At 37.8% G+C, this 12,510-nt stretch overlaps 1 protein-coding gene across 32 annotated transcripts in view; it reads left to right on the forward strand.

Annotated features, from left to right (window-relative positions):
- ADD1 (adducin 1) overlaps positions 1–12,146 on the forward strand; it is a 63,893-nt gene extending 51,747 nt beyond the window's left edge. For 16 of the 32 annotated variants that reach the window (XM_074587413.1, XM_074587423.1, XM_074587427.1 and 13 more), the window contains 3 exons: positions 4,764–4,920; positions 7,020–7,115; positions 11,433–12,146. In XM_074587413.1, the coding sequence (XP_074443514.1) occupies positions 4,764–4,920; positions 7,020–7,115; positions 11,433–11,785 (606 nt within the window). In that variant the 3' untranslated portion in view covers positions 11,786–12,146. Of the gene's footprint in view, positions 1–4,763; positions 4,921–7,019; positions 7,116–7,877; positions 7,913–11,432 lie in introns of those variants that run through there. The other 16 variants (XM_074587445.1, XM_074587431.1, XM_074587439.1 and 13 more) reach the window with 2 other exon arrangements.
- The last annotated feature ends 364 nt before the right edge of the window (positions 12,147–12,510 follow it).

Here is a 12,510-nt window from a genome sequence, read left to right on the forward strand (position 1 = left end):
ATGAAAAATAGAACAAAGCCAAATTCGTCCAAATAGTGCTTGCCTTTTATTCTCTGCTTAATAATAGTGTTCAATGGATAGTCATCCATTGCTGCCAACACAGGCAGTTTCTTTCATTGATGATGTGCAAGGTATCTTTCAAGTATTATTCTTGAGCATCATCTTTCTATAAAAGTAGTCAAATATTTTACATGGATTTTTGTAGATGGCAAGGAGCCAACAAAAGGTCTGTTGGTTATATCACTTTGGTTAGTATAATATTAGAGTTTAGATGTCCAAATGATGTATTTCCTTTTTGTGCAGTCATGAAAGTGCTTTCCTCCTGAAATACTGTGTGAAATTAGATCCCAATGTTAATGCCAGTAGGAGTGGCCTATATCATGATTTTTATTACCTTAATATGGCTTGTGACCTGAATGCTTAATAATTTCCTGTTAGGGGGTAAAAAAATCACAAACCACCACCACCAAAAAAAAAAAAACAACAAAAAACCAACAAAACACAAAACCACCACAAAAATACCCAATGAACCAAGCAACAACAACAAAACAGAAATTTTCTAGGAAGATCATGCCAAAATCAGTCATGTATTGTGGAACAACAAGCAAATCTCATGATGCCCACATAAACCTCACATGAAACTTTGAATAAAACTTTGAAGGGGACCTATACCTCAAGGACTTAAGGACTTTTAGGTACCAGATAATTACAAGTTCTCAGCTGACAAATTCTTTGACACTTGATTACAGTTAAAGTAAAAAGTGCCATCTGATGGCAGCAATGCTTAAAATGTGCTATGTTTTCAGTTAACACAGAGATTTCTATCAAATACTGATGCACATTATTTTGGATGAAAAAATTCCTGTTTGTGTACTGTATGCATGTAATGCTTTGAGTGTTCCGTGCCTATGGCTGCAGTAGTAAATACTCCGTTTTGCCTTGTCACTTGCTTTGTCCATGTTCTGAGGAGTCCTGGCCATGTTGCAACAGAAGTTCCTTGTGCATCATGTAATTTTATTCGTGTTATAGACTTGGTCAACTAACCTTCTGCTGCAGTCTTGGCTGAATGAGAGGAAATGTTGGTTATTCTTATCAATGACCATTTTGCAATGTGATTTAAAAAAAAAAATAAAAAAAAAATCACATGAATTTTCAAGAATTTTAAGTACAATGGGAATCGCCCATTTCCTGTCTCTCCCTTTAGAATGGAAATTATGTGGCTTTGTTCTTCAGGAAGAGCCTCTCAGTTCTGCCCCAGAGGTCGCACTGTGTTTTAACGGTGACTTCTACATGAACAGTACTTTAAGAATCTTGGGGTTTTTGGATAAAGGCACTGCACTCAATGCCAGATTGTATTAAGAGCAATGGTTAACTTTAGACAATTATTATGAACCTACTGTCTGATTAAGAGAAAAGTTGGCATGTAAAGTGCCAGTTTTGCTCATATCTATCCCTGGGAACAAGATGAAGTGCTTGCCTGTTAAATGATGGTTAGCTCATACCAGTTTTGAATTTCTCTCTGAAAGCGAAATTTTGTGGAGAAGCTGTAACAAGGCTTGATAATCTAAAATTTCCTTGTAGGGTATGTGAGGTGCAAGTTTAGTATGAAGCTGTATTGTATATCATTAGGTATAAATTAATTTCCCTTTGGATCTTTGTGGGGAAGTATGTCCCTACAGAATTCTCAGAAGTGAAAATATATTCTGTCCATGAACATAATCTATCCATCCTTTCTTACAGTGGAGAAAATGTTGTTGATATTCAGGTGCTTACACGTGCAATCAAACTTCAAGTGGTCATCACAATAGTACTAGAATCATCATCAAAATAATACTAGTATCAGCATAATCCAGATGAAATCACTAGAACAGTAGTTTTTTTGCGTGTCATCTTGTGTTGAAGCAGAGTGCCATTCTTTCATATGGGAATTCATTCCCTCTCTACAGGTTCTCTAATACCTGAAGCAGCTCCACACCAATTTTCTTGTTCCATTTTTCTGAATGTTCATAGGAATCTCCAAGTGGCATGGACAGGTTCATATCTCGGCAAACTCTTGTCTACTTTCGTGTCATGTTTAACAATCTAAAATATGTCTTGTACTGTCTTTTTAGTCCTTTATGCTCATTTTCCTTCTGTCCCGTGTTACTCTCTTCATTTTGTTACTCTCTCCTGTTGTTTTACCCATAGAGTCAGTCCCTCTAATTTATAATTTCATTAGTGGTCTTTGAACTGCTTCCATATTATTGATACTGCACAAAACTGGATGTGTTAATCTGGAAACAGCTTTTATCAGATCAAAAGCTTGCCTTTCTGGTCTCTTGTGTGATTCTTCTGCTTATGCAGTCTAAAAACACAAGTGCTTTTTCTTTGTAATACATAATCCATTTACTGTCGTTGCCTCTGATCTTTTTCAATATTATTTCTCTTGGGTCAAAGATACTCAATTAGTAAAAACACTGTTTGCATTGATGGTGGGTATGTTTTTTGTGTGTGTTTGGGTTTGGTTTGGCTTTTTTTTTTTAATTTAGTAAATGTGATAAGCTTTGATGCGCTGCTTTTATTCCCAGTAGTTAACAAAGGTACTCTGGTTAAGCAAGAGAAGACAGAATGCCAGTGCGCTAGTGATCTTGCCGCAAGCTGCATGTCTTGCTCTTTGTCATTATTAAATCAACAGGCATTGAGTAAAATTTCATTTCATGTGAAAGTTGTTCTACCCAGTCATTTTGGATTTAACTTGCAGACAAGATTCGAAGATTCTTAAACATTCCAGGGATACCAGTGTGCACTGTGCATCTTGTTCCTCTGTTGACTTTTGTAATCCTAGAAAACTCTAGAAACTCTGCCCAAGATCAGCGCTTTACAAGCCCCTGCTACTTACTGCTGAGTTTCAGTTAAAACTACATATTTAGTGTGAGGGGTGGGCAGAGATAGAGAGGGAAATACAGAACTGTCATGGGTGCCAATTTGCTGCCATCATTAAAAGCTGGGACCTGTAGTTTTGGGAGTGGTTTACATTTTCTACAAAACAATTAGGATTTGTACGAAAGTTGATGGTTTTGTGACATTTTAATGCATTATCCTGTAAGAAAAGCCATGACGATCAAATTGGAGGTTTTCTGATATTAAAACAGCTGCTGCTTAATGGAAATAGTTGAGAAAAGACTTTTGACGTTCTACTGACATTCTCCATCTGAGAAAAGAGTTCCTCTTGTTTTATGGAGAAATGTAGGCAATCTATAATGTCTTAGAGATGTTTCCTCTCCTGCAGTTCCTTTCAGGATCTTGCAGTGGAGACTTGTGCTGCTTGTTCTTCAGTACTTCTGGCTGGTGTTTGCTTCCTGAAGAGCAGCATCGATTCTAACAACCAGTTGTTCTTACCTCCCTGGGTTGCTCTAGACCAGATTCCTAGAGATCTCTCATGAGGCTTTTGGAAATATCTAAGTGCTCTTGTCTGTGTTCCATCTGGACATTTTTGTCTGTCACCTTTTTGGTGCTGACAACTTGTCCGTAGCAGCTCTTAGCATTCAAAACAGTACTCTGTCTAATTTCATCTTCAGTTTCACTTGATGGACAAGCATGAGATCTTCACTGTATGGGCATTGAAAGGAATGTTTGTCGCTTTGTTCGGGTGCTATTTATTTTTGAACTCTGCTTTCTAATGCTTTCTTTTTAATATTGGTACAAATAACATTTGAATATGAAAGATTACTTGGGCCAGTCAGTAACCCTACTTATTTGGTAATGGAATTCAAATACCTCTTTTCAACAACAAAGACAATTCTAGTATCACAATGGCACAAGGCACAGACCACACATCAGTCATTTCCAAACTAGTGTCAGTAGAGTTCTGTGTACACAATGAAAAACCCAAATGGTTAAACAAGTCACTTGAAAGATACAGCAGCACACCAGGCAAGCATCTTCCGTACCCGTGGCAATGAAAAGCCAATGGATTTAGTCTTTAATTAGAGAAGAAAAATTAAAAATCTTGGCATTAGAGAATCTCTGATGCAGCTGCTCTTGTCCATTGGACTTTACTGTACTTAGAATTGCTAATGTTTTATTTGTATAACTTTTTATCTAGCTTGCATGACAGATGTTATAGATGTAAATATGCTAACTTGTGTAAGATTACAGTTAACCTTAATTACTTAAAAATTGCTTGTCATAATGTGTTAATCTAGTGTATACAGGACACATACAAGATGGCTTTTTACTATAACATCTGTTAGATGTTATGTAGTAGCTACTAGAAATGGCTTTTCCCTTACTAAAAAAAAAAAACTAAAACAAAACCCAAACCATAAATAAAATGCAATATGAGCTGAGTCCTGTGAACTTGGACAGGTATCCTGTGCTGAGGTTGCCGTGCAGTTGGGCCTGGTATCCTGTTTCTTTCGTGGGGAGAAAAAGAAACTTGATACTTCTGTGACTTCAAATATGATTCAGCTAGACTCTTCCGCTGCTGTTTGATTTACTGCTTGATGGTGGATATTCCCTGGTGGAAACACTGATGTGTCTGTCCAAGTAATTAATGAGACCTGTTTTCTCCTTTATATTAACCTGCTGTCAATTAAATTTAAAAAAAATAATAATGAAATAGTTCTGTAATAGATTTTTTTTTTTAATTGAAAAGAAAATAAATGTAGCATTTTTCAGATTATCTTTTTGTTTTGTTTTTGGTTGCTTTGTAGCCTCTGTACTTCTCAGGCTTCTGCAAGTTACTGCTCAATTACAGATGTATCTTCATTTTCTTTGGTCAGGGAGAACTGGTGACTGCGTCAAAGGCAATAATTGAGAAAGAATATCAACCAAAAGTCATAGTGAGCACAACAGGACCAAATCCCTTCAATAAACTCACCGATCGAGAACTGGAAGAATATCGCAAAGAAGTAGAAAGAAAGCAGAAGGGACCAGAAGGTTGGTTTCTCTGTGCTTTTTCTGCAATAACAGAAATTTCTATAATAACAGCAAGTTTATTACTAATTGGAAGGTGGGTTACCTTCAAAAGCCGTGGATAAATTATTCAAGTTTTCTGTGTTTCTTTTTTTTCCAGTGTGAATTAAACATTTAAAAAGCATAATGCAGGTAAAATGTGTGATCTAAGTGCTAATGGAGTATTCCATAAAATGTGTAGATCTTATTTTAAAAATTATCCTGGTAGACAAACTGGGGTGTTTGGTATGGCCAGTTACTGCTGCTATTAGGAATTTGAAAGCTTGAAACATCAGTCAGAAAATTTTTAGGTACTGCAAAGTATTGTGGATTGTTCCGCTTTTTTTCCTTTAGCGCTAGAGATAGTCTTGGGTGAGAGAATGGTGTTGCATTTTAGCAGCAAAACTGCAGTTTTCTCACTCACTGAAAATTGTGGATTGAGAAATCCATTGAATGGGGAAGATACAGAACAACATTTGGTTGTTACTTGGAAATGGCACATCCCGGGGACTTCCCGCAAAACAGACTTTCTAAATAATCGTAGAATTATGAGAGAATCGTGCTGTAAAAAGAGATCATTGCTGCATCTGAAGTGGTTGTCCTGCTTTACTGCTCTATAGTTTTAAGGGATGATATTTACAACACTTGTCTGTTGTTAGATTTTGAATTTGAATGATGCGGGAACCAGAAGTGCTGTTTCTTTTGCAGTGTGTGCTCCCACCTTCTGCTTTTTGATAAGACAATGCAGACGTTTTGATAAGACAGTAAGACAAAGCCATTGTAGAGTGTATGTGTTCAGCTAATCAAGTACTGGACTGTGTGGGGTGGGATACTCTGCTGTTATGCCTGTGTAACTGTGTACGTTTATTCTCTCAGTAACATTGCTACATCCTTCTTAGATAAGATATCAAAATATGGAGAGACTGTGTTACTGAGGCAGACACCAGCTGGGGAACAGAGTACATGGCTTAGAAATCAGACCATCAGTGAGCAAAATACATCAGATAAAAAATCTCTGGATTTGAAAGGCAGATCCAAAACCTTTGAAGGAACAGATACGAAGACTTTACAGGATCGTGACGTATCATCACTGTCTAAATCTTTAGATAACACTCAGTTTGCTGCTGCATGGGTTTCTTGTCAGACCATGCAGCAAGTCATCACACACCTTAATGGAGAAGAGCCAGATGGGCAGAAGTCCTCCCATAAGGAATTTCATACTGCAGTGATCAAAGCACTAAGGTCCGATCCTGACCTTTTGGCTGAGGCCTCAGGTATTACTAATACGGTACAGTTGGGCTTGCAATCTAAGGAACAACCTCTTTACCTGCACCGTTTGGAGATTCTGTCAGTTGTCTCTCATCTGTGGGACTGATTTCACTTTTAATTGTCTAGGTGAACTGTACGGAACAGTGTTTTAATACTGTTCCTGATATACGGTGTACTCTATTAATGTTTTCCTTTGGATCTAGGGCTGTTTAAACCTGGAAGCAAGGGGGACCCTCCTTACTAATAACAAATATGCGAACCACTGTGAAATCTGTTTTGAATCATTTAATTACTGCATGTTTCTCTGGTTGTCTGTGCAGTCTTCTTTTCTTTTGGGACGCAATTTTGTTGACCCCAAGTTTCAGCAATACAAAGCAAGCAAAAGAGCGTTATCTTGTGTCGGTCTAATAGCATTTCCCTCCCCCATATTTGTTTATAGCTTCCATGTGCCTTTTTCTTCAGAAGTTTTCTTTAGAACAGCGTGATAAACCAATTCATAAGCAATTACATCATTCATGCCCTCTTAAGAAGAAAAGGAAAAAAAAAAAAAAAAACAAAAACAACAAACAAACCAAACAAAAAAACCCAAAACACAACACCACAGAGCAGAACTGTGAGTTGAACAGTTTTGTTAATATAAAACCATCACTTAATTTTCTTTTGCTTGTTTTGGTATCATTTAATATCCTGGCAGAATTTTGATTCAGAAAAACGTATTCCTATCTTGTGTGCATGGAGCAAAAGGACGCTTTCGTTTTCTCCCATGCTGTAAGGTTTTGTCTGCCTTTTTAATTTCTCTTTGTCTACATCTGCAGAACCTTCAGAAGACGGCAGGGAACAGAAAGAGAGAAGTCTCCCTGATCCCACTTCAGCCCGCACTCCTCCCAGTACGCCGATTAAAATAGAGGAAGGTATGTTCTTCTGATCTGGGGGCCAGGGGGAAACCAGTAACTGCATCATTAGTGACTGACGCATGAAAATATATGAACTAGTATCTAATAAAGGTAAATTATTTCTTGTATCTTATTTTTATACTACCTAAAATATACCACACTGAATTGAACACACTGAGTGTAAGAGGAGTTATGTTTACAATAATAAAGAAGTGTGCATTAATATAAAGACAAATTCTCATCTCTTCAGAATTGCCTTGTCATCTCTTGGTGTTTCTCAACTGATTTAGCCTTTTGTACGTTTTCTGTGAGAAATAATTGCTCTTATGACATGAAATCGTGTCTTATGGTGAACCAGACACAAATGTAGATGCCTTGGTAAATCTCCTTCACTGATTGCACATTTCTTAAACATTATTGTACTTGGATTACACCTCAGTAAATATTTTTTCCAGCTCAATTTGAATCTAAATATCATTATTTGTTCACCTTACATAGTAGTTTTAACTAAAATGAGAGCAGAACTGGGAAAATCTACCATTTCCTCGAAAAAGGAGAAAATAACAATCTTGAACAGGTGTAATCTAATTCTTGTCTTGTTTCTTTTACCTTGTACATTGGATATATCACTTGTCTGTTAGTCTTCCATTCACTACTTCATCTCATTCTGTTTTCTATAAGAATGGTGGCAACCATTCTTCTAATTTAACACAATGGCTGTGATGAATGCATAGATTCTCTACTTGTGCTTTTTTCTTCTTGTGGCTGCGTTACAAACAGGAGATGGATATGCTAAAGAGTACCTGTTACCATAGTAAGTATCATTCCATACTCTGACCTGCTTTTGTGCTTTGCTTCACTCTGGCATCCTTGTTTACTAAGATTTTTTGTTGGGTTTGCTTTTTTTTTTTTTTCCCCCTTAAAGCAGGCTTTTTCAGTTGAAACGCTGATTTCTTTAGTTCTTGATTTCATGAAATTCTAGATAGTTACAGATATTATGTTAAAATGCGCTCCCCCTTTGAAAGACACTGTGAAAGTGGCATCATGTGTCTCCATATCCGTGTGTCTGATTCCTCAGTTTTAAAAGGAATAGTCTGAAGTTGTCTTTCAGATATAGCTGAAACAGGTCTGGGAGTTTCTGCCCCAACACTTTGCTGCCGCCTACACAACTCAGACCTGGTAATGAAATAGGAAGGCAGTTCCTAATCTATTCCAGTGCAAAAGTGACATTGATTTAAACTTAGCCAGCACACTTCTGCACAGAAGTGGATATGGAACTACTCCTATGTTATATATGTCAGCAGTAGGGAAATAAAAATTCCAAGCAAGGAATAACAGCGAGTCCTTGGTGGCAGCAACTTCTCCAGCTGTTTCAGCTAAATCTGCAGGGCCACCTCAGATTATACTTTAAAGTAGTAAGGATGTTTGGCCCCCTCCATTCGTATGTCCTGTTATATCCAAAAGTCAGTGTGTTTGTCACAGATGCGAAAGTCAAACTGCGTCATAGACAACTGTGATGTTACTAATGAAGTTCTAAAACCTGAAAATTCTTTTAAACCGAGAATTGTGTTCCACAAACTCTTCTAGTTGTATAGAGTTTTTCAGGACAAACATACAAAGCTTATTTTAGAGAGGAACTGGAAGTTCATGCCATAGATGGCTTTGGTTGGCAGAAGTTCCGTTGAATGAGAGTGTTCTCTGTATACAGCCGCTTCTCAACATTTTTTCCCTCATATTGTTTCTATTTAAGTGTAGCTGAAGTCAGAAGAGTGTTTTGTGTTAACTCAGTTATAGCCTAGTTTGTATGTTTGTCCACATGTTTGTGTTGGAAAAAAAAACAAACAACAAACAAACCCACAAACGTTTATTTTCATAAGTAATGTGAATTGTAAGCACACACCAGTATTGTTACTTTTCAAACTCTTATGCCACAGTATATATTAAAGGGAGAGCATGGATGTAGACATGATTATTCTAAAAAACTTAAAGATATTTTGAGGTACTGCTGAGTTCTTGAACTGCGAATAGGTTTTGCAGCAAGATATATTTTTAAACCTTCCTAGTTACGTTACTGAAATCCATCAAGTAGAATAGCAAGGCTTTTACATATTGTATACTTTCTTTCCCATATGTGGAGTTTATAAATCTCCCTAATTCTTGTAAAATATTGCCCTTACCAAGCTAGATAAACAGATGTTTGTTTGATTCCAGGATAACATTAATCCGTTTAGTAAAGCTGATGGTAATTTGACAAACTGGGAAGGATAGCAGTCCTGGATTAACGCGTTACAAAACTACTTATATTTATCCAATGCTTAGGCCAACCGGCAACTGCTGTTTGAATGCCTGTAGCTTCCTATTCTCTAAATTTAGAATTTCTAATCCCTTTTTAAAGACTTTGTTTAAAACTTTCTTTTAAACTTTTTAAAAGATATAGTAAACCTGACTGACAGTCTACTAGGGTGCCTAGTGGTTCCAAAAATTGGGCCAGCTAATGAATAGACTAGACTATTTCAGTTGGGAGGGACCTACAAGGATCATCCAGTCCAACTGCCCGACTGCTTCAGGGGTGACCAGAACTTAAAGCTTGTTGTTAAGGGCATTGTCCAAATGCCTCTTAAACACCGCCAGGCTTGGGGCATCCACCATCTCTCTAGGAAGCCTGTTCCAGGGTTTGACCACCCTCTTGGTAAAGAAATGCTTCCTAATGTCCATTCCCATGCATCCTGTCACTGGATCCCAGGGAGAAGAGCTCAGCAATGCTTTCAGTTAATTCCTGAAAAGTAAAATGAAATCCCAAAAGAGCGTAGCGGTGGTGAAGAATTGTAGGTTGTGCTTCTTACAAATTTGTGTGTCACGTACGTATAGGGGCTAAGCTAGAGCTTCAGGAGGCAGCTTATAATGTACATAATTGCTTTCTCTTTGTTACTCTGTTTTAAATCCTGCCTGCATCATAACTTTTCAACTGCTAACTTGTGCATTCGGAGTGTTTGGCACGGAATACTAGTGGTTTTGTTTATTTAACCTATTAGAAGTTCCTGGTGCTTTAGGCAGAACACGTTGGGTTTTGTAGGAGGCGCTCACAGAACAGAGCCCTCTATAATATATTAGAGGATTACTAATTTCTGGCAGAAATAAAAAGAACGCTCATTGTCATTTCCATAGGAAAAATTGGAAAGTATCAAGTATTTTCTGTAAATTCTTGTGAAAGCCTTCAGTCTATTCAAATTAAAAGGAACAAGATTTTAAAAGGGGAAAAAATAGTTGCCTTTCTTTTGTGCCTTATAATGAGCATGGCCTGGATTTTGTTCTAAATTCCTCCTTACGTAACATCAATGGGGATATATTTGACACAGCCAACGAGACACTTCTCAGCTGCAGTGCAGGGATGAACGTTGCAGGGAACTTTAAAAAGTGCTCGTTGTTAAATATATATATAGATATATACACACACACACACATATGTTTATGTGTATATATATATATGCACAAAAAGGAGCTTTAAATAGCCGATCTCTACAGCACAGTGGTGAATGAGGAAAGTGTTAGAATTGAGGGAGTAGTGGTAAAGTTCACCTTTGGACATAAAAGTTATCACTAGATTTTTGATGTTCCTTTTTACAGGGGTGAGTTTTGCTGTTAGACATGACATTACATTTATTTAAAAAAAAAAAAAAGCTGTATCGCATAACCTGCTAAGCTCATTTAATTTGATAATCTACATGAATTTTACTTAGAGGAATCCATAATATATACTCATATCTTGCAAAAGAATTGAAGCCTTTGTGATAGGAAATCGTATTGTGAAGCAGCATCTCTTAGATGTCACGGAAGAGTATTATGAAAATGCAAGCATTGTAATTAAAAATTGGCAAGCCAACAGCTGAGAAGTTAATGGGTTTGTGTGTATCGCATCACCACAAACCAGCAATTAGTTTTATCCCACCAAAAGAAAAAAAAATCAAGATAGGGAATTTCATGATGCTCTCTTTAATGACAATGAAAATTGCAGGTTTAATTCCTGGTTACTGTACTAAAATCTCACGTCACTTGCAAATGTTATAAATAAAACACAAGAGAAGTCTCAGCAGTTACTTTCTTGCCGGTTTACACCCATGTGATGGAATTCAACTTAAAAACAAGCAAAACTTTTGAATACGTTATTTCTATCTCCATGCCCAAAGCTAAATGAGAACAGACCTATTACAAAGGCTTTTATGCAAAGTAAACATGCTAGGTTTTTTATAGAGTGCGCTCACCATCAACGTGCTGGGCTTTCCCCGCTCCGGGGACACTTACCTAAACTAACTGTGACCTTGTCTGTCCGTCCACTAGAGACGCAGCAGGACCAGACCTACAAAGATGACAGTGACGCTGCAACTTTCAAGCAAACCCTCCCAGATCTCACCCCCGATGAGCCTTCAGAAGCACTCGGCTTCCCTCCCTTAGGAAAGGAGGAAGGGAGATGCGATGAAGATGTGCCCAAAAGCCCAACGGAATCGCCTGCAGTGGAAAATAAGGAACCCCAGTCTCAGCCCGCTGAAGAGCCAGTAACACCGACCGCTGAGGAGGGGACAGCAGCCGATGCAGGTAGCGATGAATCTCCAGGGAAGTCCCCATCGAAAAAGAAAAAGAAGTTTCGCACTCCTTCCTTCCTGAAGAAGAGCAAAAAGAAGAGTGATTCCTAAAGGCCAAACACACTGCAGAAACACTGTCATATTTTAAAATTCATTAACCACTAGAATGTACCAGATCGTACTGAGTGTTTTGTCTTATTGCGTAAATGAATGCAGCAAGTAATCCAACCAGCCCCTCAAGTTTACGGCTTGATTGTTTAAAGTTATAACCAGAAACTAATGTCCAAAAAGGTGCTAATCCTGTGTTTTCAGCAGCTACCACAGATCTGATCCCTAATTTGTAATCAAATGTAAACGACTTCCACGTGGAAGGCATGAATTGCGATTTTTAATTTAAAGCCCGCACTGCTTTGTGAAAGAATGAAAAAAATTTCACGCTTGAAAATAAAACCCACATTGCTTACCACAAGAAGTGTTCTTTTCCAATATTCTCTTCCAAGTCACAAGTAAATTTCCTCTTCAATACTGACTTTTAGAGAGGAGGCTTTTGCAGTGGTGATTTCACGGCGGGGGAGGGGGGGATGCAGTCGTGAACCGACATGTAACTTCTACAAGCTTGCGATTACCCATCACGTTTTAGTCAGGCTTTGCGGCGATCCGTTCCTTCCTCTGTCTCTCTCCCCTCTGCCTGTTGTAACCAAATGAAGGGATTTTTCATTTTGGTTTTATAACTGGCACTTGAAATCGTCTTTGATGTCTAGGACTGAAATAACTGTGGCGCGTTCCACTCATGGTATGTGTTGAAAGAGCCCGACCTTATTTTTCTAGTGAATACT

This window comes from Larus michahellis, chromosome 5 (genome assembly GCF_964199755.1).
Source record: "Larus michahellis chromosome 5, bLarMic1.1, whole genome shotgun sequence".
Classification (NCBI taxonomy): domain Eukaryota; kingdom Metazoa; phylum Chordata; class Aves; order Charadriiformes; family Laridae; genus Larus; species Larus michahellis.